The 27,981-nt window shown below is 43.5% G+C and overlaps 1 protein-coding gene across 1 annotated transcript; it reads left to right on the forward strand.

Moving 5' to 3' along the window:
• The first annotated feature begins 206 nt into the window (after positions 1-206).
• LOC139542069 (zinc finger protein 585A-like) lies at positions 207-27,853 on the forward strand. The gene is made up of 7 exons (XM_071347080.1): positions 207-1,176; positions 4,406-5,346; positions 10,654-10,743; positions 10,872-11,143; positions 14,051-14,144; positions 14,951-15,383; positions 25,805-27,853. The coding sequence occupies exons 1-7, from the start codon at positions 465-467 to the stop codon at positions 26,812-26,814; spliced, it is 3,552 nt and encodes a 1,183-aa protein (XP_071203181.1). The 5' UTR covers positions 207-464; the 3' UTR covers positions 26,815-27,853.
• The last annotated feature ends 128 nt before the right edge of the window (positions 27,854-27,981 follow it).

Below are 27,981 nucleotides of genomic sequence, written 5' to 3' on the forward strand. Positions count from 1 at the left end.
TAACGGTTCATTAGCAATGATTAACAACCAATTTGACAGAGCTTGAAGAATAAAAAACAAAACAATGGACAATGAGCTCTTAGAGATTTTCCCAAAGACTCACAGCCATAATTGCTGTCAAATTGCTTAATTAAACTCCAGGCAGCAGATGGCGACGTGAGTCTTTCAGGTAATGCTTCTTGCGTGACGTATAATCTAGTGGACAGGACGCTCAAGAACCACAACACGGCTACTGTTTAAAACACCTCGGTAGCTTGCTAGCCAACATGCAACCGAAACATTGAAGCTCTTTAGACCATTTTTGTGAATATTAATCTCGTTGTTTTAAAAACTATTCTGTTGAGGTATCTACTGGTTAACTTTAACGTAATGTACTTGTTACATTTGCAAACTTGTTCAGATTGATACTGAGCCTAGCACTAGGCTAGTCGCTAATGCTAGCTAGCTAGCTAGCATCCACAACCATGAGCTCTCTAAGCTACTCGTCCCCAGCTAAAGAAGAGGCGATATGTTGGACGGAGAAAGAATCTCTCGGGCTGAACGTTGTCATAAAAGAAGAAGAGGAAGATATCTCAGTGAAAGTAGAGGAAGAAGCTTCCAGAATTAAAAAGGAGGAAGAGGAGTCTATCAGCATCACATTGAAAGAGGAAGATGTTATAGTGAAAGAAGAGAAAGAACCTTTTGGAGTGGAAGAAGAGGCTGTTATATTAAAAGATGAGGATGATGTTACAGTGAAAGAAGAGAAAGAACCCATTGTAGTGAAGGAGGAAGAAATGATAGAGGCTGTCATAGTGGAAGAGGAGGAGGGGATAGAGGCTGTCACAGTGGAAGAGGAGGAGGGGATAGAGGCTGTCACAGTGGAAGAGGAAGAGGAGATAGAGGCTGTCACAGTGGAAGAGGAGGAGGGGATAGAGGCTGTCACAGTGGAAGAGGAGGAGGGGATAGAGGCTGTCACAGTGGAAGAGGAGGTAGATGCTTCGATAATGAAAAAGGAGGAAGGGGCTTTCACATTGAAAGAAGAAGAGGATATTATAATGAAAGAAGAGGAAGAACCTTTTAGAGTGAAAGAGGAAGAGGAGGCTATCTCAGTAAAAGAGGAGGAAAACGGTTTGGGAGTGAAAGAGGAGGAGGAGGAGGAGGAAGAGGAAGAGGAGACTGAAGATCGGATTAGCACCAGTGAGTATTGTCTTAAAAACAGGGGCACAAACTTAGCACTTGTGAAGTAATATGTCGTTTTAAATAGGTGTTCTTCTGAAGTGCTATACTTGAATAGGTTATTCAGTGCTGTAGAAATTGTTTAAGGGCAATCTGCCATTGGTACATGCATTTTTTTGACTTTTTAATGAATAATATATTGGCCTAGCTATTGATTATTGGAGAATATAACTGATAAATGCCCAATGAGCTTAGTTCAACTAACTATTACAGCCTTGTTATAAAATTGATTTAAATGATTTTTTGTCCTTCATCAATCTACACACAATACCCAATAATGACAAAGCAAAAAACTGTTATTTTAATTTTAGGTAATGTATATAAAAATAAATAGAACAGGAAATATCACATTTACATAAGTATTCAGACCCTTTACTCAGTACTTTGTTGAAGCACCTTTGGCAGCGATTACAGCCTCGAGTCTTCTTGGGTATGACGCTACAAGCTTGGCACACCTGTATTTGGGGAGTTTCTCCCATTCTTCTCTGCAGATCCTCTCAAGCTCTGTCAGGTTGGATGGGGAGCGTTGCTGCACAGCTATTTTCAGGTCTCTTCAGAGATCGGGCTCAAGTTCAGAGACTTGTTCCGAAGCCACTCCTGCGTTGTATTGGCTGTGTGCTTAGGGTCATTGTCCTATTGGAAGGTGAACCTTCATCCCTAGTCTGAGATCCTGAGAGCTCTGGAGCAGGTTTTCATCAAGGATCTCTCTGTACTTTGCTCCGTTCATCTTTACCTTGATGCTGACCAGTCTCCCAGTCCCTGCTACTGAAAAACATCCCCACAGCATGATGCTTCCACCACCATGCTTCACCATAGGGATGGTGCCAGGTTTCCTCCAGATGTGATGCTTGGCATTCAGGCCAAAGAGTTCAATCTTGGTTTCATCATACCAGATAATCTTGTTTCTCATGGTCTGAGAGTCTTTGGGTACCTTTTGGCAAACTCCTAGCGGGCTGTCATGTGCCTTTTACTGAGGAGTGGCTTCCATCTGGCCACTCTACCATAAAGGCCTCATCGGTGGAGTGCTGCAGAGATGGTTGTCCTTCTGGAAGGTTCTCCCATCCCATGCCAGAATAACCATTGGGTTCTTGGTCACCTCCCTGATCAAGGCCCTTCTCCCCTGATTCCTCAGTGTGGCCAGCTCTAGGAAGAGTCTTTGTGGTTCTAAACCTCTTCCATTTTAGAATGAAGAAATGTTTTGGTACCCTTCCATAGATCTGTGCTTTGACACAATCTTGTCTCTGAGCTCTACGGACAATTCCTTCGACCTCATGCATCAGCTTTTGCTCTGACATGCACTGTCAACTGTGGGACCTTATACAGACAGGTGTGTGTCTTTCCAAATCACGTCCAATCAATTGAATTTACCACAGGTGGACTCCAATCAAGTTGTAGAAACATCTCAAGGATGATCAATGTAAACAGGATGCTCCTGAGCTCAATATCAAGTCTCATAGCAAAGGGTCTGAATACTTATATAAATACGGTATTTCTGTATTTTTTTGTATTTTTAAAAATACATTTACAATAATTTCTAAAAACCTGTTTTTGCTTTGTCATTGTGGGGTATTGTGTGTAGATTAGACATGTATCTCAGGTGGGCTTAAAGGGTACAGTAGCACAAAAGCACACTATACAAAATGGAAATTAAAAATAAATAAATAATGTTCAATACGATCAATACTAACTTTGCGTAATGTTGTAATATATAGTGTATATTTATACCCCAGACCAATGGTTTTCAAATATTTTAAGTACATTTTGATATTCTGTATTTCTTTTAATGCCATAAATCATTGCTGTTCTCCTATTAAGCCCAGTATGCTCCTATTAAACCCAGTATGCTCCTATTAAGCCCAGTATGCTCCTATTAAGCCCAGTATGCTCCTATTAAGCCCAGTATGCTCCTATTAAGCCCAGTATGCTCCTATTAAGCCCAGTATGCTCCCATTAAGCCCAGTATGCTCCTATTAAGCCCAGTATGCTCCTATTAAGCCCAGTATGCTCCCATTAAGCCCAGTATGCTCCTATTAAGCCCAGTATGCTCCCATTAAGCCCAGTATGCTCCTATTAAGCCCAGTATGCTCCTATTAAGCCCAGTATGCTCCTATTAAGCCCAGTATGCTCCTATTAAGCCCAGTATGCTCCTATTAAGCCCAGTATGCTCCTATTAAGCCCAGTATGCTCCTATTAAGCCCAGTATGCTCCTATTAAGCCCAGTATGCTCCTATTAAGCCCAGTATGCTCCCATTAAGCCCAGTATGCTCCTATTAAGCCCAGTATGCTCCCATTAAGCCCAGTATGCTCCTATTAAGCCCAGTATGCTCCTATTAAGCCCAGTATGCTCCTATTAAGCCCAGTATGCTCCTATTAAGCCCAGTATGCTCCTATTAAGCCCAGTATGCTCCTATTAAGCCCAGTATGCATTGAAACACATGGAGATAACTGTTTTATCACCTAATATTCAATCAACCTGAGCATCAATTATTATTTTTCCTTCAGATTTAAGTTGATTAAAGTACTCAAACTACAGTTATGCATATTATTCATAGTGATCCTTTATATTAAATCATTAAGAACAACTAGAAACCTCTGTATTCTCTGCAACCCGTTTGGAGTAGAGGGGTAGTTGTTGATGCAGAGAGAGAAGAAGAAGATCAGGGTTGAAGGATATCAGGGGGGGGGGGGGGATAGAAGATCTACAAGTGGTGGGCAAACAAATGAAGGACAAGAAGATGACTACTGGCCGACTACTCGTGGCAGTTAGTTGTTAGGTTGTCGTCCTTCCTTCATCCAGGTGATTCTGTTCATTGGGGGGTTTCACCACCTGTACATCTCTAATACAAGAGTAGATGAGGGAGATTGGAAACAGGCTTTAGAAAGACAAGTTGAGCTAATTAACAGCAATAAGAGTACAGCAAATGTTAACCAGCTGTCAGATAATTCATTTAAAGCTGTTTGTGTTTATGCTCTTTGTGCTCATGGCAGCTGCAGGATCAATATTCACCTTTTGTAATATGGGATGAAGCCTGAGCTGGAATGTGAAGCTAACACCCTGATGAGATCTCTCTAGTGTCGTAGTATACATCTCAGAACCTCAAATATAAGCTTGTAATTTTAAACAAACACTGTATAGTCACAAAACATCCATGTTTAGTATTAATCGAAATACTTTTTTTGTCTTTGGCAGGAGCGAGACCAGACTCCCACTCGGACAGCGGACAGAGTACTTCAGGGCACCCAGACCCAAAGATGGCCAAACCAGCGAGACCACACCACTGCTCCCATTGTGGAAAGAGTTTTATTAATTTAAGGAGCCTAAAAGTTCATGAAAGAGTACACACAGGAGAAAAGCCTTTCCACTGCTCACAGTGTGGAAAGAGTTTTACTCAGTTAGGGAATCTGAAAATGCATGAGAGAATACACACAGGAGAGAAGCCTTTCCACTGCTCCCTGTGTGGAAAGAGTTTTACCCAGTTAGTTGCCGTGAAAACACATGAGAGGACACACACAGGAGAGAAGCATTTCCACTGCACCCTGTGTGGAAAGAGTTTTACCCGGATAGGGTCCCTGAAAACACATGAGCGAATACACACAGGAGAGAAGCCTTTTCACTGCTCCCTGTGTGGAAAGAGTTTTACCCAATTAGGGGCCCTGAAAACACATGAGAGAACACACACTGGAGAGAAGAATTTCCACTGCTCCCTGTGTAGAAAGAGTTTTACCCAGTTAGGGGCCCTGAAAAAACACGAGAGGACACATACAAGAGAGAAGCATTTCCACTGCTCCCTGTGTGAAAAGACTTTTACCCAGTTAGGGTCCATGAAAACGCATGAGAGGACACACACTGGAGAGAAGCTATATCACTGCTCCCAGTGTCAAAATACTTTTTCCACATTAAGGGACCTGAAATCACATGAAAGAACCCACTTAGTAGAGAGGCAGAGGCCGTTCCAATGCTCTCAGTGTGGAAAGAGATTCATCCAGTCATCACATCTGAAAGATCACACGACAACACACACAGGAGAAAAACCGTTCCAATGCTCTCAGTGTGAAAAGGGTTTTACCAGGTTAAGCACACTAAAAACACATAAGAGTACACACAGGAGATCAGCATTTCCAATGCTCCCAGTGTGAAAAAAAACGGTTTGTACACCTGAAAATATATCCATTAACAACTATTGATTAATTTATTGGGGGGGGGGGATGCACTGAGTACGAGTACAACCCAGGGGATAACGCGTTAAAGGGAAAATGACTTGTTTCCAACGTGGTCCTCGATGAAATAAACTCAATACAGACAATACACAAGATAAATATATTTTCCTCCCAGTGTGGAAAGGTATTTACCTAGTTAGGGAACCTGTAAGACCACGAGGGAACAAACACCGGGGAGATGCCTTACCACTGCTCCCAGTGTGGAAAGAGATTTTTCACATCTCATAACACACACAGTGCTCCCACACTTTTTTGGGGGGGGACTGGGAAGGTGTTTTTCTGGGTTCGTTCGGTCATGAAAATCTGGGGAAAAGTCATGGATTTTGTTGTTGTGTTTTCTAGGCCTGGGAAAGTTTTGGAAAAGGATCAAATCTGAAAAGTTTTCAAAAAGTCAATGGAAGTTAATTTAATAACTTCTGTTAGCCATTTATTTAGGCATAGTTTGTAAATATTTTATTAATCACATACAAATCACCATATCAACCAGGATCAGAATGCTTTAATGCCGTGTGACCGCATCACCTGCACGTGCACTGTGGAGTGGCCCTCAAGGGGAGAGAGACAGTAGCACGTTGCAGCAGCAGGTTGGCCTATAGAATATGAGAGAACAGGTAGCCAATTTAAAACATATATTGTAACCTGGCTAGTTATCAATTTAGCTTTTAGATAACTAGCATGAATGAATGCTATCTGGTTAACTCTTTAGCTGTTAGCATTTATTCATGCTAGTTAACAGTTTAGCTGTTAGCATTTATTCATGCTAGTTAACTGTTTAGCTGTTAGCATTTATTCATGCTAGTTATCTATCTGGTTAACTGTTTAGCTGTTAGCATTTATTCATGCTAGTTAACTGTTTAGCTGTTAGCATTTATTCATGCTAGTTAACTGTTTAGCTGTTAGCATTTATTCATGCTCGTTAACTGTTTAGCTGTTAGCATTTATTCATGGTTTCGTCATGTCCCAAAAACGTTCCACCGACACTTGCGAGTTAAGGCCATGCAAAGTTTATAAACTTTTTTTGGGACGATTCATTTAAACTGTTTTTTTTGTTGTTGTAGCAAACAAATGATTCACTTCGCCATTGTATTAGTTAGGATTCTGGTGAATCGAATCATGTGAATCAAAATAATCCATTTGTGAATCACGAGGACAAAACCTGCCGTAATGATCTATTATCTAATTCTTCAATCTCCAATAAATGTTATTCATCTTATTTCTGTCTTTCTTCCTCCAATATGATAATGAGGGGGTGTCAAGCCAATGTCTGTCTGTGTGTGGTATCTAACACACCATTGGTTGATCAATGTCACAGCTCTTTGCTCGATTGCTTGCTTTTGCACAATAGTAGAGTTTGTGGTTTGCCTTCAAAATAAAAGTCCCACATTTTTGAAACTGAAGCAAACAGATTCATATGGTGTAATCAAACCATATTTGGACCAGATCATGTTTGGAATGTTGTATAAATACAACAAAAGACAATCATTTGTTAATTTACTCCCCCCCCCCCAAAAATGTAATCAGTTGAAATCGCACTGTGGATGTATTAGACTTCATAGAACATTGTACAGCCTTGTCTATGGATCTGAGGTCCATGAAATGTTCACAACTGAGTTGATTTCCCACAGTCAAAGTCCTGCAATAAGACCTACGAGGCTAATAGTTGTGTAAACTATACATAGTTGTGTTCTGTGGTTGTTACTGCGTAGGCTGATACCCCATTTCATTGATCCACAATCCCGTGAAATATAAGAATGCCCACAATGCAATTCTAAAAGTCTAATACATTCACAGTGTGATTTCAACTGATTTGGCCTTTTTTTTGTCAAATTAACTCATTGTCTTTTGTTGAATTAATATAACACAATTCCAAAGTTCAGTATTATCTGGACCAAATATTGCAATGATTCCTCTATCTGCATCTGTTGCATGTTCTAGTTCCCATAATAATGCAGTGATGGCCCGTCCCACAAGGACCCCCGCATCACCACCAGCTGCAGTCCCTGATCTGCATCTGTTGGATGACACTATGATGAAGTACTGTATAGCTCTGTTCTCATGTCTGATGGCCTTGGTGAGGAGATTGTGGTCCGTTCTCATGTCTGATGACCTTGGTGAGGAGATTGTGGTCCGTTCTCATGTCTGACGGCCTTGGTGAGGAGATTGTGTTCTGTTCTCATGTCTGACGGCCTTGGTGAGGAGATTGTGTTCTGTTCTCATGCCTGATGACCTTGGTGAGGAGATTGTGTTCTGTTCTCATGCCTGATGGCCTTGGTGAGGAGATTGTGTTCTGTTCTCATGTCTGACGGCCTTGGTGAGGAGATTGTGTTCCGTTCTCATGCCTGATGGCCTTGGTGAGGAGATTGTGTTCCGTTCTCATGCCTGATGGCCTTGGTGAGGAGATTGTGTTCCCTTCTCATGCCTGATGGCCTTGGTGAGGGGATTGTGTTCTGTTCTCATGCCTGATGGCCTTGGTGAGGGGATTGTGTTCCGTTCTCATGTCTGACTGCCTTGGAGTTCCATTCAGATCAACCTCCCCTTTCCCCAGATTAGTATTATTACATTACCTTTCAGGAGTTCCATTCAGACCAACCTCCCCTTTCCCCAGATTATTATTATTACATTACCTTTCAGGAGTTCCATTCAGACCAACCTCCCCTTTCCCCAGATTATTATTATTATTACATTACCTTTCAGGAGGAGTTCCATTCAGATCAACCTCCCCTTTCCCCAGATTATTATTATTATTACATTACCTTTCAGGAGTTCCATTCAGATCAACCTCCCCTTTCCCCAGATTATTATTATTATTACATTACCTTTCAGGAGGAGTTCCATTCAGATCAACCTCCCCTTTCCCCAGATTATTATTATTATTACATTACCTTTCAGGAGTTCCATTCAGATCAACCTCCTCTTTCCTCATTCAGATCAACCTCCCCTTTCCCCATTCAGATCAACCTCCCCTTTCCCCAGATTATTATTATTATTACATTACCTTTCAGGAGTTCCATTCAGATCAATCTCCCCTTTCCCCAGATTATTATTATTATTACATTACCTTCCAGGAGTTCCATTCGGATCAACCTCCCCTTTCCCCAGATTATTATTACATTACCTTTCAGGAGGAGTTACATTCAGATCAACCTCCCCTTTCCCCAGATTATTATTATTATTACATTACCTTTCAGGAGTTACATTCAGATCAACCTCCCCTTTCCCCAGATTATTATTATTATTACATTACCTTTCAGGAGTTACATTCAGATCAACCTCCCCTTTCCTCAGATTATTATTATTATTACATTACCTTTCAGGAGTTCCATTCAGATCAACCTCCCCTTTCCCCAGATTATTATTATTATTACATTACATTTCAGGAGTTCCATTCAGATCAACCTCCCCTTTCCCCAGATTATTATTATTATTACATTACCTTTCAGGAGTTACATTCAGCTCAACCTCCCCTTTCCCCAGATTATTATTATTACATTACCTTTCAGGAGTTCCATTCAGATCAACCTCCCCTTTCCCCAGATTATTATTATTATTACATTACCTTTCAGGAGTTCCATTCAGATCAACCTCCCCTTTCCCCAGATTATTATTATTACATTACCTTTCAGGAGTTCCATTCAGATCAACCTCCCCTTTCCCCAGATTATTATTATTATTACATTACCTTTCAGGAGTTCCATTCAGATCAACCTCCCCTTTCCCCAGATTATTATTATTATTACATTACCTTTCAGGAGTTCCATTCAGATCAACCTCCCCTTTCCCCAGATTATTATTATTATTACATTACCTTTCAGGAGTTACATTCAGATCAACCTCCCCTTTCCCCAGATTATTATTATTATTACATTACCTTTCAGGAGTTACATTCAGACCACCCCTTTCTGTGTAAAATGCCAACTTCCCAGAAACCAGAGGGTTTTAAATTCTGTCTGAGAACTCCTCAGATGTATGGTAATGCTTATGGTTTCCATGGCATCAAAGGGGGTCATTATGGCCAAACAGTTCTATTTTTGTTTCATCAGACCAGAGGACATTTCTCCAAAAAGTACGATCTTTGTCCCCATGTCCATTTGCAAACCGTAGTCTGGCTTTTTTTATGGCGGTTTTGGTGCAGTGGCGAGGGATCTACCTCGCTATATAAGAGACATGGAACCATTTACTCTGGGAGATCCTTCCCTGACTGAGATCCGAGAGGGATCTACCTCGCTATATAAGAGACATGGATCCATTTACTCTGTGATCTCCTTCCCTGACAGAGATCAGAGAGGGATCTACCTCGCTATATAAGAGACATGGAACCATTTACTCTGTGGGAGCTCCTTCCCTGACTGAGATCCGAGAGGGATCTACCTCGCTATATAAGAGACATGGAACCATTTACTCTGGGAGATCCTTCCCTGACTGAGATCAGAGAGGGATCTACCTCGCTATATAAGAGACATGGATCCATTTACTCTGGGATCTCCTTCCCTGACTGAGATCAGAGAGGGATCTACCTCGCTATATAAGAGACATGGAACCATTTACTCTGTGGGAGCTCCTTCCCTGACTGAGATCCGAGAGGGATCTACCTCGCTATATAAGAGACATGGAACCATTTACTCTGGGAGATCCTTCCCTGACTGAGATCAGAGAGGGATCTACCTCGCTATATAAGAGACATGGAACCATTTACTCTGGGAGATCCTTCCCTGACTGAGATCAGAGAGGGATCTACCTCGCTATATAAGAGACATGGATCCATTTACTCTGGGATCTCCTTCCCTGACTGAGATCAGAGAGGGATCTACCTCGCTATATAAGAGACATGGAACCATTTACTCTGGGAGATCCAATATTTTTTTGTATTATATCTTAAATATTCTCTGTCTTAATCTTTGGATTGAGTTTTCAGCACATTACTGTTGTAGCGCAATCCTTTGTAGAACAAAAAATACATTCACACACTAACTATAGAAATGGGTTTATAATACAAGATTTATTCACCGCGATTAGAATAAAATGTTTGGTCTTTGTGCAACATTTACACAAAATGGCAATGAACGATAATATATACAGTGATATACAGCCTTGTACGTTCAGTCATGTAACAGAATGGACAGTACCCGGGGGAATACATGCAGACTCAGCAACAGTCCAAACACCTTCCATCAATGGAAATAGATTGTCAGCTCCTATTTATTTCTGTGTGTGTCCCTGTAGAGTCACTCCCCCTTCTCCACCATCCACCTCTACCTTTTTCAGTCTCATAAAAGGCAGACTGTTGGAGCTCCCTCCAATGCCCTGTGCCAGGTACAGGGAAAACACGTTGGCTAGGAGGTAGGTATTTTCCTGCCACTCCTGTACAGATGGCTGTTGGGGCCTTGTTTCAGCGGCTGGTGGCAGAACATGTACAGATGGCTGTTGGGGCCTTGTTTCAGCGGCTGGTGGCAGAAACTGTACAGATGGCTGTTGGGGCCTTGTTTCAGCGGCTGGTGGCAGAAACTGTACAGATGGCTGTCGGGGCCTTGTTTCAGCGGCTGGTGGCAAAACCTGTACAGATGGCTGTCGGGGCCTTGTTTCAGCGGCTGGTGGCAGAAACTGTACAGATGGCTTTGTTTCAGCGGCTGGTGGTAGAACATGTACAGATGGCTGTTGGGGCCTTGTTTCAGCGGCTGTTGGGGCCTTGTTTCAGCGGCTGGTGGCAGAAACTGTACAGATAGCTTTGTTTCAGCGGCTGGTGGCAGAACATGTACAGATGGCTGTTGGGGCCTTGTTTCAGCGGCTGGTGGCAGAAACTGTACAGATGGCTGTTGGGGCCTTGTTTCAGTGGCTGGTGGCAGAAACTGTACAGATGGCTGTTGGGGCCTTGTTTCAGCGGCTGGTGGCAGAACCTGTACAGATGGCTGTTGGGGCCTTGTTTCAGCGGCTGGTGGCAGAACCTGTACAGATGGCTGTTGGGGCCTTGTTTCAGCGACTGGTGGCAGAAACTGTACAGATGGCTGTTGGGGCCTTGTTTCAGCGGCTGGTGGCAGAACATGTACAGACGGCCGGAGGGATGCTGCTCTGAGGATGTTCTCTTTCCTCTGTTGGCTTCTTCCTCACGGCCTCCCTCTGCTTCAAGGCCTCCAGCTCCCATTGAAAGTTGGCAGTGGCAGTAAAATCCTCAAATGGTTTTGTTGAATTAGTGATGCCTTCTGCTGTGGCAGGGGGGGCGTGACTGGGACACTGACCGTTTCACACAGTAATATAATACCACAGCTGTGTGTCTCTAGGAGCTTCTCTGGGCTGGTGTTAAGATCAGAGCAGATCCACCCAGTTCAGGATCTCTTCCTCCCCGTGGTGCTTGACCAGTAGGACATCACTGTCAGCTCTAATGGGCTCTGTCCATTGGCCCGTGGTCCAAGATGAAGACGGGAACCTCATCTCTAATGGGCTCTGTCCATTGGCCGTGGTCCAAGATGAAGACGGGAACCTCATCTCTTGATGGGCTCAGTGGAGAAGCTTGTCAAGGGCAGTGGTGGTGTGGCTGGCAGAGGTGTGCTCAGCAAATCTGAAATATTATTTTCACGACAAAGTCTTACCTATACACCAGGGAACTTCAACTGGATTCAGCTGCGGGACGATTTGTTTCTGGAATGGATGGTCGCGGGGCCGGAGCATAATTACAAATAATTTGTAGACTGCAAAATGACCCAAGAGGCCCAAACGGATATGTTTGACCAAAAATGTATAATTTAAAACCTTGCTTACATTTGATATACAATCACATGTCTCTCTATTATCCATTGGAATACTTGGGAACAGATTGTCTCACATTAAAATCACTTGGAGCTGATTTCCTGGTGTTTTTACAGTAATAAAAAAAATATAAATATATATATATATAAAAAATGTTGCTCTGAAAACATGGGGGGTCAAATAAAACCAGGTCCGCTGTCCGCCAGTTGAGGAACCCTGCTATACACGGACCTAAATGACTTAGTGCCTCTGCTATACACGGACCTAAATGACTTAGTGCCTCTGCTATACACGGACCTAAATGACTTAGTGCCTCTGCTATACACGGACCTAAATGACTTAGTGCCTCTGCTATACACGGACATAAATGACTTAGTGCCTCTGCTATACACGGACCTAAATGACTTAGTGCCTCTGCTATACACGGACCTAAATGACTTAGTGCCTCTGCTATACACGGACCTAAATGACTTAGTGCCTCTGCTATACACGGACCTAAATGACTTAGTGCCTCTGCTATACACGGACCTAAATGACTTAGTGCCTCTGCTATACACGGACCTAAATGACTTAGTGCCTCTGCTATACACGGACCTAAATGACTTAGTGCCCCTGCTATACACGGACCTAAATGACTTAGTGCCTCTGCTATACACGGACCTAAATGACTTAGTGCCTCTGCTATACACGGACCTAAATGACTTAGTGCCTCTGCTATACACGGACCTAAATGACTTAGTGCCTCTGCTATACACGGACCTAAATGACTTAGTGCCTCTGCTATACACGGACCTAAATGACTTAGTGCCTCTGCTATACACGGACCTAAATGACTTAGTGCCTCTGCTATACACGGACCTAAATGACTTAGTGCCTCTGCTATACACGGACCTAAATGACTTAGTGCCTCTGCTATACACGGACCTAAATGACTTAGTGCCTCTGCTATACACGGACCTAAATGACTTAGTGCCTCTGCTATACACGGACCTAAATGACTTAGTGCCTCTGCTATACACGGACCTAAATGACTTAGTGCCTGTGCTATACACGGACCTAAATGACTTAGTGCCTCTGCTATACACGGACCTAAATGACTTAGTGCCTCTGCTATACACGGACCTAAATGACTTAGTGCCTCTGCTATACACGGACCTAAATGACTTAGTGCCTCTGCTATACACGGACCTAAATGACTTAGTGCCTCTGCACACATAAGTATGTGTGCGATGTCATTTTAATTACCTGAATCAGGTAGGAACTCTCCGGATGGATTATCTTCAAATTAAATCTAATTTGATTGGTCAGATACACATATTTAGCAGCTGTTATTGCGGGTGTAGCGAAACGCTTGTGTTCCTAGCTCCAACAGTGCAGTAGTATCTAACAATTCACAACAATACACTCACATTTTTAAGTAAAATAATGGAATTAAGAAATGTTTAAATATTAGGACAAGCAATGTCAGAGTGGCATTGAGTAGAATACAGTATATACATATGAAATTAATAAAACAGTGTGTAAACATTATTAAAGTGACCAGTGTTCCATTATTAATGTGATCAGTGATTCCATGTTTATGTACATAGGGCACCAGCCTCTAAGGTGCAGGGATGAGTAACCGGGTGGTCACTGGCTAGTGACAGTGACTAAGTCCAGGGCAGTGTACTGGGTGGAGGCTGGCTAGTGATGGCTATTTAACAGTCTGATGGCCTTGAGATAGAAGCTGTTTTTCAGTCTCTCGGTCTCAGCTTTGATGCACCTGTACTGACTTTGCTTTCTGGATGATAACGGGGGTGAACAGGCTGTGGTTCGGGTGGTTGATGGCCTTGGTCTTTTTGGCCTTCCTGTGACATCGGGTGCTGTGGGTGTCCTGCAGGGCAGGCAGTGTGCCCCCGGTGATGCGTTGGGCAGACCGCACCACCCTCTGGAGAGCCCTGCGGTTGCGGACGGTGCTGTTGCCGTACCAGGCGGTGATACCACGCAACGGAATGTTCTCAATTGTGCTTTTGTTAAAGTTTGTGATGTTCTTGGGGGCCAAGCCAAACTTTTTCAGCCCCACCATTTCAGATTGTCAGTGATGTGTACGCCGAGGAACTTGAAGCTTTCCGCCTTCTCCACTGTGGTCCCATTGATGTGGATGGGGGGGTGCTCCCTCTGCTGTCTCCTGAAGTCCACAATCAGCTCCTTCGTTTTGTTAACAAAGGAGAAATGCTCACTAACAGGGATGGAAACTAATGTGCAATAAATCAGCTTTTTTGTGCATATGGAACATTTCTGATATCTTTTATTTCAGCTCATGAAACACGGAACCAACACTTTACACGTTGTGTTTATATTTTTATTCAGTTTATATGTATTTATATTCAGCTTCTATATATGTGTGTAGGAAAGTATTACCTGTAAGAAGTAAGAGAAAACATATCAGTTCATTATATATTTTAGCCAATATAAACAATGTAGTTAATATTTTCCTTAACTGCGGTACCCACTCCAGTCAACAGATGGGGATGTGAGTCTTTCAGGTGACGGCTCCTTGCGTGACGTATAATCTAGTGGACGGGACGGGACGGGACACTTCTTCAACAAGGACAACAGGCTACTGATTAAACCACCTCGGTTGTTTGCTAGCAAACATAAAACAGGTAAAATTTAGACAATTTGTGTGTATATTAACCTCAGTGTTTTAAACACACTGTCTGCGAATTTACTAGTTACTCTATTTACTTTAATATTTACGTTGTCAGCTAGCTAGCAGTTTTAGTTAGCCTTGCACTAGGCTAGTCTAACGTTCCCGACCATGAGTTCACTACCCTACTCCCCACCTGCTAAAGAAGAGGAGGTCTGCTGGACAGAGAAAGAAGCTCCCGTGAAAGAGAAGGAAGAGGAGGCTGTCACAGTTAAAAAGGAAGTAGAGGGTGAGGCTGTTACGGTGAAAGAGGAAGACGTTTCAGTGGAAGAAGAGGTGGATGTTACTGTCGAAGAAGAGGAAGACGCGTTCAGAGTGAAAGAGGAGGATGTTACAGTCAAAGAAGAGGCTGCAGTTGAAAAAGTGAAAGAGGAGGAGAATGAGATTACTGTCACAGTGAAAGAGGAGGAAGACGAGAAGAATGAAGATCTGATTAACACCAGTAAGAATGAAGATCTGATTAACACCAGTGAGAATAGACATCTGATTAACACCAGTGAGAATGGACATCTGATTAACACACGTGAGTACTATCTTAAAAACACAAATCAATGTGTGGTTATAAAGGGGCATTCCACTGAAGTTCTATACTTCAATGTGTACTCTACTGTGGGAATTATTAAAGCTACAATGTAAGATGTGTATGCCATTAAACAGTGGGCCACTAACAAAACACAAACAATGGATCGAATGCATCCAATGACATTGATTGAAATACTGTAGTCATCAATATATATTGTTATAGAGCTCTGTCCAGCCTAAAACATGACATTATATATTATTATAGAGCTTAGCTCAGCCTAAAGACATGACATTATCTATTATTATAGAGCTCTGCTCAGCCTATAAACATGACATTATCTATTATTATAGAGCTCTGCTCAGCCTGAAGACATGACATTATCTATTATTATAGAGCTCTGTTCAGCCTAGACATGACATTATCTATTATTATAGAGCTCTGTTCAGCCTAGACATGACATTATCTATTATTATAGAGCTCTGTTCAGCCTAAAGACATGACATTATCTAGTATTATAGAGCTCTGCTCAGCCTAAAACATGACTAAAACATGACATTATTTATTATTATAGAGCTCTGTTCAGCCTAAAGACATGACATTATCTATTATTATAGAGCTCTGTTCAGCCTAAAGACATGACATTATCTAAAGACATGACATTATCTAGTATTATAGAGCTCTGCTCAGCCTAAAGACATGACATTATCTATTATTATAGAGCTCTGTTCAGCCTAAAGACATGACATTATCTATTATTATAGAGCTTTGCTCAGCCTGTAACCATGACATTATCTATTATTATAGAGCTCTGCTCAGCCTGTAACCATGACATTATCTATTATTATAGAGCTCTGCTCAGCCTATAAACATGACATTCTCTATTATTATAGAGCTCTGTTCAGCCTGTAAACATGACATTATCTATTATTATAGAGCTCTGCTCAGCCTGTAACCATGACATTCCATGAGAACAAGATTAGAGTTGAAACTCCACATTATTAATATTATTATGACTGTTTCTTATTTTTGTGACCAAACTTTTATTTTGTTACAAACAAACAAAAAATCTGACAGGGTTACAGATACAAAACAATCAAAGAGTTGCATGAAAAGATAACCAACCCGTTACCCAGTCCCCACCCACCCGCCCACATCCTCCCTTCACAGCCAGAAACCATGTTTCCCTCCCCACCTAGCCCCCCCAGCTTATCAGTCCCCTTACATCCCTCCAAAACTACCAGAGACCCCCCCCCCCCCTGTAACACCCCTTCACCATGGGCCTTCCCCCCCCCCCCCTGTAACACCCCTTCCCCATGGGCCTGCCCCCCCCCCCCCCGTAACACCCCTTCACCATGGGCCTGCCCCTCCTGTAACACCCCTTCACCATGGGCCCCCCCCCCCCCCCCGTAACACCCCTTCACCATGGGCCTGCCCCCCCCTGTAACACCCCTTCCCCACGCCCCCCCCCTGTAACACCCCTTCCCCATGCCCCCCCCCCCCCCCTGTAACACCCCTTCCCCATGGGCCTGAAAGCAAAGAAAGTACCAAAGTCTAAATAACTGGATTGTATGTGTGGGGCTTTAGCTGAGATTGTTCTTTACAGAGTCAAGTATATTTGTCCAGGCCTCAGTTGAGGAGCACCATTCATTCTCGCTGTAGATATTTCTAATGGTATAACTTCAATCAGGAACTGTATCCATTGGTTAAATGGGGAGAGACTGAGGTGGTCGCCATCTTAGAGACCTAAACATTTTTCACAGCAGTCCTGCCTGCCAGCAGTAATCGTTTCGGAGTGATTGAGAGATTCAAGGCGCTATCATCGTTAAGTAACATAATAGATGCAAAGCGCTGAATATTTATATTCATGCACTTTGAAATACATTTGTAACTTTGCCTCAGAAGCATTTAACTGCAGGGTACTCTCACATCATATGAAGGAATGTGCTTACCTGATTTAGGAGGCACAGTGAACGATTTCAACGTAAAACGTTTCCTTGTTGTTAGATACACTCTGAACCAATGTAAAATGTATAAATTAATGGTTCGCATTACGGGATGCTAAGGTCCTATTTTTCTATATTCTGTTCCAGTTAAAGGGTTGATCGGATTAAATTAGATCTGTGGACAATACTTTTTTAATGGCTGAATATGAGCTTTCCAAAAGTTGTTTATGTATTATAGAGATAAATTATCTGGGCTCCCGAAATGACTTATTAAATCTCATCATTGGATAGTTCGGTAGTTGGGTTTCCCAAAGGACTCCATATTCTGCCCTAAATTGTAAATATATATATAGAAAACAAGAATTGCCTGGTAACGTGTATCTTTCAGATCTTGGAATGTTCTCAAACCATTACTGTCCATGATATCGGTAAGGATACGGATTCCACATTTGGATTTTGCGTCAAAATAGAAATAGTGTGAGCAATAATAGGACCAACGAGTAGTTTACATTGTTTAAGGGATATATCAGTGGAGACCACCTCATCCAGGGTAATAGGAGACACCATATTACATTGTTTAAGGGATATATCAGTGGAGACCACCTCATCCAGGGTAATAGGAGACACCATATTACATTGTTTAAGGGATATATCAGTGGAGACCACCTCTTCCAGGACAATAGGAGACACCATATTACATTGTTTAAGGGATATATCAGTGGAGACCACCTCTCCCAGGACAATAGGAGACACCATGTTACATTGTTTAAGGGATATATCAGTGGAGACCATCTCTCCCAGGACAATAGGAGTCACCATATTACATTGTTTAAGGGGTATATCAGTGGAGACCACCTCTTCCAGGACAATAGGAGACACCATATTACATTAAGGGATATATCAGTGGAGACCACCTCTCCCAGGGCAATAGGAGACACCATATTACATTGTTTAAGGGATATATCAGTGGAGACCACCTCTCCCAGGGCAATAGGAGACACCATATTACATTAAGGGATATATCAGTGGAGACCACCTCTTCCAGGACAATAGGAGACACCATATTACATTGTTTAAGGGGTATATCAGTGGAGACCACCTCTCCCAGGGCAATAGGAGACACCATGTTACATTGTTTAAGGGATATATCAGTGGAGACCACCTCATCCAGTGCAATAGGAGACACCATATTACATTGTTTAAGGGATATATCAGTGGAGACCACCTCTTCCAGGACAATAGGAGACACCATATTACATTGTTTAAGGGATATATCAGTGGAGACCACCTCTCCCAGGGCAATAGGAGACACCATGTTACATTGTTTAAGTGATATATCAGTGGAGACCACATCTTCCAGGACAATAGGAGACACCATATTACATTGTTTAAGGGATATATCAGTGGAGACCACCTCTTCCAGGACAATAGGAGACACCATATTACATTGTTTAAGGGATATATCAGTGGAGACCACCTCTCCCAGGGCAATAGGAGACACCATGTTACATTGTTTAAGGGATATATCAGTGGAGACCACCTCATCCAGTGCAATAGGAGACACCATATTACATTGTTTAAGGGATATATCAGTGGAGACCACCTCTTCCAGGACAATAGGAGACACCATATTACATTGTTTAAGGGATATATCAGTGGAGACCACCTCTCCCAGGGCAATAGGAGACACCATGTTACATTGTTTAAGTGATATATCAGTGGAGACCACATCTTCCAGGACAATAGGAGACACCATATTACATTGTTTAAGGGATATATCAGTGGAGACCACCTCTTCCAGGGCAATAGGAGACACCATATTACATTGTTTAAGGGATATATCAGTGGAGACCACCTCTTCCAGGACAATAGGAGACACCATATTACATTAAGGGGTATATCAGTGGAGACCACCTCCCCCAGGGCAATAGGAGACACCATGTTTCAATCACCAAAGGGCAGAATAATCATGTCTAAACCAATCTAGGATGGGGGATGAAATGCTAGTTGCCTAGAAGAGAAGAAAAGTTTCTGTCAATCTGGTTTTAATCTCAGGAAGGCAATATATCTACTCCCATATACTTTAAAATGGGAAACGATGGGGATTTCATAAGTAGAGTCTTTCATCAGGGTCTCTTGAGGCTGTAGGGCTGATATGAAACGGTGGGGATTTCATAAGTAGAGTCTTTCATCTGGGTCTCTTGAGGCTGTAGGGCTGATATGAAACGGTGGGGATTCCATAAGTAGAGTCTTTCATCAGGGTCTCTTGAGGCTGTAGGGCTGATATGAAACGATGGGGATTCCATAAGTAGAGTCTTTCATCCGGGTCTTGAGGCTGTAGGGCTGATTCGATTAGATTCATTTTATAACTTGAGATGAAGCTGAATTTATCTACGATCTTCAATGCGTTTGGGATCGATTTGAGAGATACATTGTCTAGATATAGTAAAATATTGTCTGCGTATAATATGCGATGAAGTGATCAGTATATTTGAGGGAAATTGGTGTTATTTCCTTCGATTTACGAATTGAGTGGGCCAGCGGTTCCATGGATAATAAGAATAAATATTGCGAAATTAGATCACCTTGTCTGCTGCTTCAAGTGATTCTGAAATGAACAGAGCAGATATTTCCTGTTATAACTATGGCCGAGGGATTGTCATATAGTATTTTAATCATATTAATTACATGTTAGCCCATTCCCATATGTTCCAAGACAGACTATAATGGACATATCTTTAGTCTATCAAAAGCTTTTTTATGCATGAAGAAGAAAATACAGCCAGAGGAGCTGTTGTTTCTGATGAAGCATCTAAGATATGGAATAATCCACGGAGGATAAACGCTTTTTAAACAAACCCACTTTGGTTGGTATGGACCAATTTGGGTAGGTCTCGAGATGAGATGACAACATTTTGGAAAACAGTTTAATATCTGTGTTTATCAAAGTTTGGGGGCGATAGTGAGACTGGGCAGCATCCTTGCCTTTTTTTATACTGATCAAAAATATAAACGCAACATGTAAAGTGTTGGTTTCATGAGCTGAAATAAAAGTTCCCAGAAATGTTCCATACGCACAAAAATATGATTTATCTTAAATTTTGTGCACAAATTGATTTATATCCCTGTTAGTGAGAATTTCTCCTTTGCCAAGATAATCCATCCACCTGACAGGTGTGGCATATTAAGAAGCTGATTAAACAGCATGATATTTACACCGCTGCACCTTGTGCTGGGGACAATAAAAGGCCCCTCTAAAATGTGCAGTTTTGTCACACATCACAATACTATAGATGTCTCAAGTTTTTAGGGAGTGTGCAATTGGCATGCTGACTGCAGGAATGTCCACCAGAGCTGTTGTCAGAGAATTTAATGTTAATTTCTCTAACATAAGCCGCCTCAATGTCGTTTTAGAGAATTTGGCAATATGTCCAACCGGCCTCACAACCGCAGACCCACGTGTATGTCGTAGTGTGGGCGAGCGGGTTTGCTGATGTCAACGTTGTATTTTGGGCAACAGTGGACCTAATTGATACCAACATTTTTTAAATAGACCTCAGGAGGAATACCGTCCCATCCAGTTGATTTGCCTTTATTCGTGTTATCCAATACCCTTGAGTACCAATTCCATTTTGAGTTCATTGCGAGACCTTAGTTGAGTAGGTATCCACTTTAGAAGGGAGCACTGCAAGAGATTAATTAATCAGGTTTTAATTGCAAGTCGAGGGCAGAGGTCATTTCCTCACGCACAGTCTCTTGGAGAGTAGTGACCAACTCCTTCTGTTGTCTGGTGTTGAGAGCAGCCATGTTCCTTCCTCACAGTCTCTTGGAGAGTAGTGGCCAACTCCTTCTGTTGTCTGGTGGTGAGAGCATCCATGTTCCTTCCTCACAGTCTCTTGGAGAGTAGTGGCCAACTCCTTCTGTTGTCTGGTGTTGAGAGCAGCCATGTTCCTTCCTCACAGTCTCTTGGAGAGTAGTGACCAACTCCTTCTGTTGTCTGGTGTTGAGAGCAGCCATGTTCCTTCCTCACAGTCTCTTGGAGAGTAGTGGCCAACTCCTTCTGTTGTCTGGTGGTGAGAGCAGCCATGTTCCTTCCTCACAGTCTCTTGGAGAGTAGTGACCAACTCCTTCTTTTGTCTGGTGTTGAGAGCAGCCATGTTCCTTCCTCACAGTCTCTTGGAGAGTAGTGGCCAACTCCTTCTGTTGTCTGGTGTTGAGAGCAGCCATGTTCCTTCCTCACAGTCTCTTGGAGAGTAGTGACCAACTCCTTCTGTTGTCTGGTGTTGAGAGCAGCCATGTTCCTTCCCAGTCTCTTGGAGAGTAGTGGCCAACTCCTTCTGTTGTCTGGTGGTGAGAGCAGCCATGTTCCTTCCCAGTCTCTTGGAGAGTAGTGACCAACTCCTTATGTTGTCTGGTGGTGAGAGCAGCCATGTTCCTTCCTCACCGTCTCTTGGAGAGTAGTGGCCAACTCCTTCTGTTGTCTGGTGTTGAGAGCAGCCATGTTCTTTCCTCACAGTCTCTTGGAGAGTAGTGACCAACTCCTTCTGTTGTCTGGTGGTGAGAGCCGCCATGTTCCTTCCTCACAGTCTCTTGGAGAGTAGTGGTCAACTCCTTCTGTTGTCTGGTGTTGAGCAGCCATGTTCCTTCCCAGTCTCTTGGAGAGTAGTGACCAACTCCTTCTGTTGTCTGGTGTTGAACAGCCATGTTCCTTCCCAGTCTCTTGGAGAGTAGTGGCCAACTCCTTCTGTTGTCTGGTGTTGAGAGCAGCCATGTTCCTTCCTCACAGTCTCGTGGAGAGTAGTGACCAACTCCTTCTGTTGTCTGGTGTTGAGAGCAGCCATGTTCCTTCCCAGTCTCTTGGAGAGTAATGGCCAACTCCTTCTGTTGTCTGGTGGTGAGAGCCGCCATGTTCCTTCCTCACAGTCTCTTGGAGAGTAGTGACCAACTCCTTCTGTCGTCTGGTGTTGATAGCAGCCATGTTCCTTCCTCACAGTCTCTTGGATAGTAGTGGCCAACTCCTTCTGTTGTCTGGTGTTGAGAGCAGCCAAGTTCCTTCCTCACAGTCTCTTGGAGAGTAGTGGCCAACTCCTTCTGTTGTCTGGTGTTGAGAGCAGCCATGTTCCTTCCCCACAGTCTCTTGGAGAGTAGTGACCAACTCCTTCTGTTGTCTGGTGTTGAGAGCAGCCATGTTCCTTCCTCACAGTCTCTTGGAGAGTAGTGACCAACTCCTTCTGTTGTCTGGTGGTGAGAGCAGCCATGTTCCTTCCCAGTCTCTTGGAGAGTAGTGACCAACTCCTTCTGTTGTCTGGTGTTGAGCAGCCATGTTCCTTCCTCACAGTCTCTTGGAGAGTAGTGGCCAACTCCTTCTGTTGTCTGGTGTTGAGCAGCCATGTTCCTTCCTCACAGTCTCTTGGAGAGTAGTGACCAACTCCTTCTGTTGTCTGGTGTTGAGCAGCCATGTTCCTTCCTCCCAGTCTCTTGGAGAGTAGTGACCAACTCCTTCTGTTGTCTGGTGTTGAGCAGCCATGTTCCTTCACAGTCTCTTGGAGAGTAGTGACCAACTCCTTCTGTTGTCTGGTGGTGAGAGCAGCGATGCTCCTTCCCAGTCTCTTGGAGAGTAGTGGCCAACTCCTTCTGTTGTCTGGTGGTGGTGAGAGCAGCCATGTTCCTTCCTCACAGTCTCTTGGAGAGTAGTGACCAACTCCTTCTGTTGTCTGGTGGTGAGAGCAGCGATGCTCCTTCCCAGTCTCTTGGAGAGTAGTGGCCAACTCCTTCTGTTGTCTGGTGGTGGTGAGAGCAGCCATGTTCCTTCACAGTCTCTTGGAGAGTAGTGGCCAACTCCTTCTGTTGTCTGGTGTTGAGAGCAGCCATGTTCCTTCCTCACAGTCTCTTGGAGAGTAGTGACCAACTCCTTTTGTTGTCTGGTGTTGAGAGCAGCCATGTTCCTTCCTCACAGTCTCTTGGAGAGTAGTGACCAACTCCTTCTGTTGTCTGGTGGTGAGAGCAGCCATGTTCCTTCCCAGTCTCTTGGAGAGTAGTGGCCAACTCCTTCTGTTGTCTGGTGTTGAGAGCAGCCATGTTCCTTCCTCACAGTCTCTTGGAGAGTAGTGGCCAACACCTTCTGTTGTCTGGTGTTGAGAGCAGCCATGTTCCTTCCTCACAGTCTCTTGGAGAGTAGTGACCAACTCCTTCTGTTGTCTGGTGGTGAGAGCAGCCATGTTCCTTCCCAGTCTCTTGGAGAGTAGTGGCCAACTCCTTCTGTTGTCTGGTGGTGAGAGCAGCCATGTTCCTTCCTCACAGTCTCTTGGAGAGTAGTGGCCAACTCCTTCTGTTGTCTGGTGGTGAGAGCAGCCATGTTCCTTCCCAGTCTCTTGGAGAGTAGTGACCAACTCCTTCTGTTGTCTGGTGTTGAGAGCAGCCATGTTCCTTCCTCACAGTCTCTTGGAGAGTAGTGACCAACTCCTTCTGTTGTCTGGTGTTGAGAGCAGCCATGTTCCTTCCTCACAGTCTCTTGGAGAGTAGTGGCCAACTCCTTCTGTTGTCTGGTGTTAAGCGCAGCCATGTTCTTTCCTCACAGTCTCTTGGAGAGTAGTGACCAACTCCTTCTGTTGTCTGGTGGTGAGAGCCGCCATGTTCCTTCCTCACAGTCTCTTGGAGAGTAGTGGTCAACTCCTTCTGTTGTCTGGTGTTGAGCAGCCATGTTCCTTCCCAGTCTCTTGGAGAGTAGTGACCAACTCCTTCTGTTGTCTGGTGTTGAGCAGCCATGTTCCTTCCCAGTCTCTTGGAGAGTAGTGGCCAACTCCTTCTGTTGTCTGGTGTTGAGAGCAGCCATGTTCCTTCCTCACAGTCTCTTGGAGAGTAGTGACCAACTCCTTCTGTCGTCTGGTGTTGATAGCAGCCATGTTCCTTCCTCACAGTCTCTTGGATAGTAGTGGCCAACTCCTTCTGTTGTCTGGTGTTGAGAGCAGCCATGTTCCTTCCTCACAGTCTCTTGGAGAGTAGTAGCCAACTCCTTCTGTTGTCTGGTGTTGAGAGCAGCCATGTTCCTTCCCCACAGTCTCTTGGAGAGTAGTGACCAACTCCTTCTGTTGTCTGGTGTTGAGCAGCCATGTTCCTTCCTCACAGTCTCTTGGAGAGTAGTGGCCAACTCCTTCTGTTGTCTGGTGTTGAGAGCCGCCATGTTCCTTCCCAGTCTCTTGGAGAGTAGTGGCCAACTCCTTCTGTTGTCTGGTGTTGAGCAGCCATGTTCCTTCCTCACAGTCTCTTGGAGAGTAGTGACCAACTCCTTCTGTTGTCTGGTGTTGAGCAGCCATGTTCCTTCCTCCCAGTCTCTTGGAGAGTAGTGACCAACTCCTTCTGTTGTCTGGTGTTGAGCAGCCATGTTCCTTCACAGTCTCTTGGAGAGTAGTGACCAACTCCTTCTGTTGTCTGGTGGTGAGAGCAGCGATGCTCCTTCCCAGTCTCTTGGAGAGTAGTGGCCAACTCCTTCTGTTGTCTGGTGGTGGTGAGAGCAGCCATGTTCCTTCACAGTCTCTTGGAGAGTAGTGGCCAACTCCTTCTGTTGTCTGGTGTTGAGAGCAGCCATGTTCCTTCCTCACAGTCTCTTGGAGAGTAGTGACCAACTCCTTTTGTTGTCTGGTGTTGAGAGCAGCCATGTTCCTTCCTCACAGTCTCTTGGAGAGTAGTGACCAACTCCTTCTGTTGTCTGGTGGTGAGAGCAGCCATGTTCCTTCCCAGTCTCTTGGAGAGTAGTGGCCAACTCCTTCTGTTGTCTGGTGTTGAGAGCAGCCATGTTCCTTCCTCACAGTCTCTTGGAGAGTAGTGACCAACTCCTTCTGTTGTCTGGTGGTGAGAGCAGCCATGTTCCTTCCCAGTCTCTTGGAGAGTAGTGGCCAACTCCTTCTGTTGTCTGGTGGTGAGAGCAACCATGTCCCTTCCTCACAGTCTCTTGGAGAGTAGTGGCCAACTCCTTCTGTTGTCTGTTGGTGAGAGCAGCCATGTTCCTTCCCAGTCTCTTGGAGAGTAGTGACCAACTCCTTCTGTTGTCTGGTGGTGAGAGCAGCCATGTTCCTTCCCAGTCTCTTGGAGAGTAGTGGCCAACTCCTTCTGTTGTCTGGTGGTGAGAGCAGCCATGTTCCTTCCCAGTCTCTTGGAGAGTAGTGACCAACTCCTTCTGTTGTCTGGTGTTGAGAGCAGCCATGTTCCTTCCTCACAGGTGAAGTGTGAACGGACAGATTACGCTACAGTGAACCTCTCACACCTTAACATTGGGCTATGTGTTGACAATTATTAGAAAAGATGTCCGTTCATTTCAAATATAGCCACGCATTCCAGAACCCAACCAGGATGTTTTAAAATGTTCTACAAACTGAACTCAGGATTTTGAGAGACCTAGTCTGGATTAAACCCTAGGGATCATTCAGGTTTGTTTCAGGTCTTCAGTTTAGTATTTAACTAAATACTCTTTGTCTTTGGCAGGAGAGAGACAAGACTCTCACGCTGACAGCGAAAAGTGTCTTTCAGAAGAACCAGAGACATCCAAACCAGCAAGACGACGCAACTCTTCCCAATGTGGAAAGAGTTTTACCAAGTATGGGAGCCTTAAAAAGCATGAGACTACACACACAGGAGAAAAGCCCTACGAATGTTCGCAGTGTGGAAAGAGTTTTACAAGGTTATGGAACCTAAAAGAACATGCGAGGACACACACAGGGGAAAAGCCTCATCACTGCTCCCAGTGTGGAAAGAGTTTTATCCGGTTAAGCCACCTGAAAGAACACAAGAGAACGCACACAGGGGAGAAGTGTTATTACTGCTCCCAGTGTGGAAAAGGTTTTATCCAGTTAAGGAAACTGAAAATGCATGAAATGACACATACAGGGGAGAAGCCCTACCACTGCTCCCAGTGTGAAAATAGATATGTTTCATCAGGAGCCCTGAAATCACATAAGAGAACACACACAGGGGAGAAGCCATACCTCTGTTCCCAGTGTGGAAAGAATTTTAGCTGGCCAGGGCAACTGAAAGAGCATGAGAGGACACACACAGGAGTGAAGCCTTACTATTGCTCCCTGTGTGGAAAGAGTTTTACCCATTTAGGGAACTTAAAAAGGCATAAAAGATCACACACTGTAGAGAAGCCGTATCAATGCTCCCAATGTGAAAATGTGTTTTTATCACCATGGGACCTGACAAAACATGAGAGAACACACTCTGTAGAGAGGCCTTTTAAATGCTCTCAGTGTGGAAAGAGATTTATCCAACGGTGTCATTTGAAAGCGCATGAAAAAATACACACAGGTGAAAAACCAATGTGCTCTCATTGTGGAAAGAGTTTTACCCAGTTAGGGAGCCTAAAGGAGCATGAGAGGACACACACGGGAGAGAAGCCATACCACTGTTCTCGGTGTGGAAAGAGTTTTACCCGGTTGTGGTGCCTGAAAGCACATGAGAGAATGAAGAAGCTATGTTCTGACTTATGTTTTTGACTGAGAATGTGTTTTTGTTCATGTCACATAACATCAACTTGGTTCGATGCTAGAATCCTTAGTTGCTGCCTACTTTTTTAAAACTTATAAATATACTCATTGATTCTTGATGAATATAACTTATTAAATGCCTCAAGAGCTTCGTTCAACTGTCATACTCCGATTTCAAAATACATGCTTGATTTGCTCCAATGTTTGTAAACGATGTAAATGTAAACAATGTAAATTGAAACAAACATTGTATAAGCCTCAAAACATAGTTAAAACTATAATTTTCATATTATGGAAGGTCAGTACTTGCATCCATAGCTCCGTCTATTAATTTGATAGTGGTTACATTTCTCCAGGCCCATCCCTCAGCCTTTTACCAAAACAGAGGCAGAGAGCCCGTTTAGTTATTGTTTCAACTAAGAATTCTAACTTTAAAACGTCAAATGCAGCCGTTGTAAAAAAAAAATATCAAGTCATTTCTGGGTAATAATTAGGTACCTTACTGTGATTGTTTTCAATTAAAATGGTCAAAACAAAAAATTACTTCTTAGCAAATAGCAATTTCTCAAGCAAGAATTTTGATAGGACTGAGTGGGGAGGGAACAACTGAACTAGCTGTTACTGGCAGAGAGGTTTTGATAGGACTGAGTGGGGAGGGAACAACTGAACTAGCTGTTACTGGCAGAGAGGTTTTGATAGGACTGAGTGGGGAGGGAACAACTGAACTAGCTGTTACTGGCAGAGAGGTTTTGATAGGACTGAGTGGGGAGGGAACAACTGAACTGGCTGTTACGGGCAGAGAGGTTTTTGAACTCTCTTTCTTATTGATCTGATAACTAATTTACTGCCTATTGATGATATGAAGAACGCCAAAACGCCATCCTGCCAAAACAGGCTGAAATTTCAGGCGGTCTTTTCAAATGGCTCTGACACTAAAAAGGCATGATCATAATTTTCACAGTATTATTCCATTAAGTATGTCAGTTTTAATAGCAAGCATGACAGTTTCAATTTGTACGCTCTCTGTGATTAAATGGTCCTTTCCAAACTCTGCCTCTGGGTCTTCTATGTGTTTGTCTGTGTGACTGAGTGTACCTCATTCCTCTACACATCATCTATCGTTTACATTTCAGTTGCATCTATGTATCTTACAGAGTGTAGCTTTAAGGGAATATA

The sequence above is a fragment of the Salvelinus alpinus genome, chromosome 2 (assembly GCF_045679555.1).
Source record: "Salvelinus alpinus chromosome 2, SLU_Salpinus.1, whole genome shotgun sequence".
Taxonomy (NCBI): domain Eukaryota; kingdom Metazoa; phylum Chordata; class Actinopteri; order Salmoniformes; family Salmonidae; genus Salvelinus; species Salvelinus alpinus.

Bases quoted from the DNA above. Each gene is read 5' to 3' on its own strand.
- LOC139542069 (XM_071347080.1), top strand. From the start codon at position 465: ATGAGCTCTCTAAGCTACTCGTCCCCAGCTAAAGAAGAGGCGATATGT. The intron at 10,744-10,871 runs GTACAGGGAAAA...GCCTTGTTTCAG, and splicing joins CCTCCAATGCCCTGTGCCAG to CGGCTGGTGGCAGAAACTGT. The intron at 15,384-25,804 runs GTGAGTACTATC...TGTCTTTGGCAG, and splicing joins TGGACATCTGATTAACACAC to GAGAGAGACAAGACTCTCAC.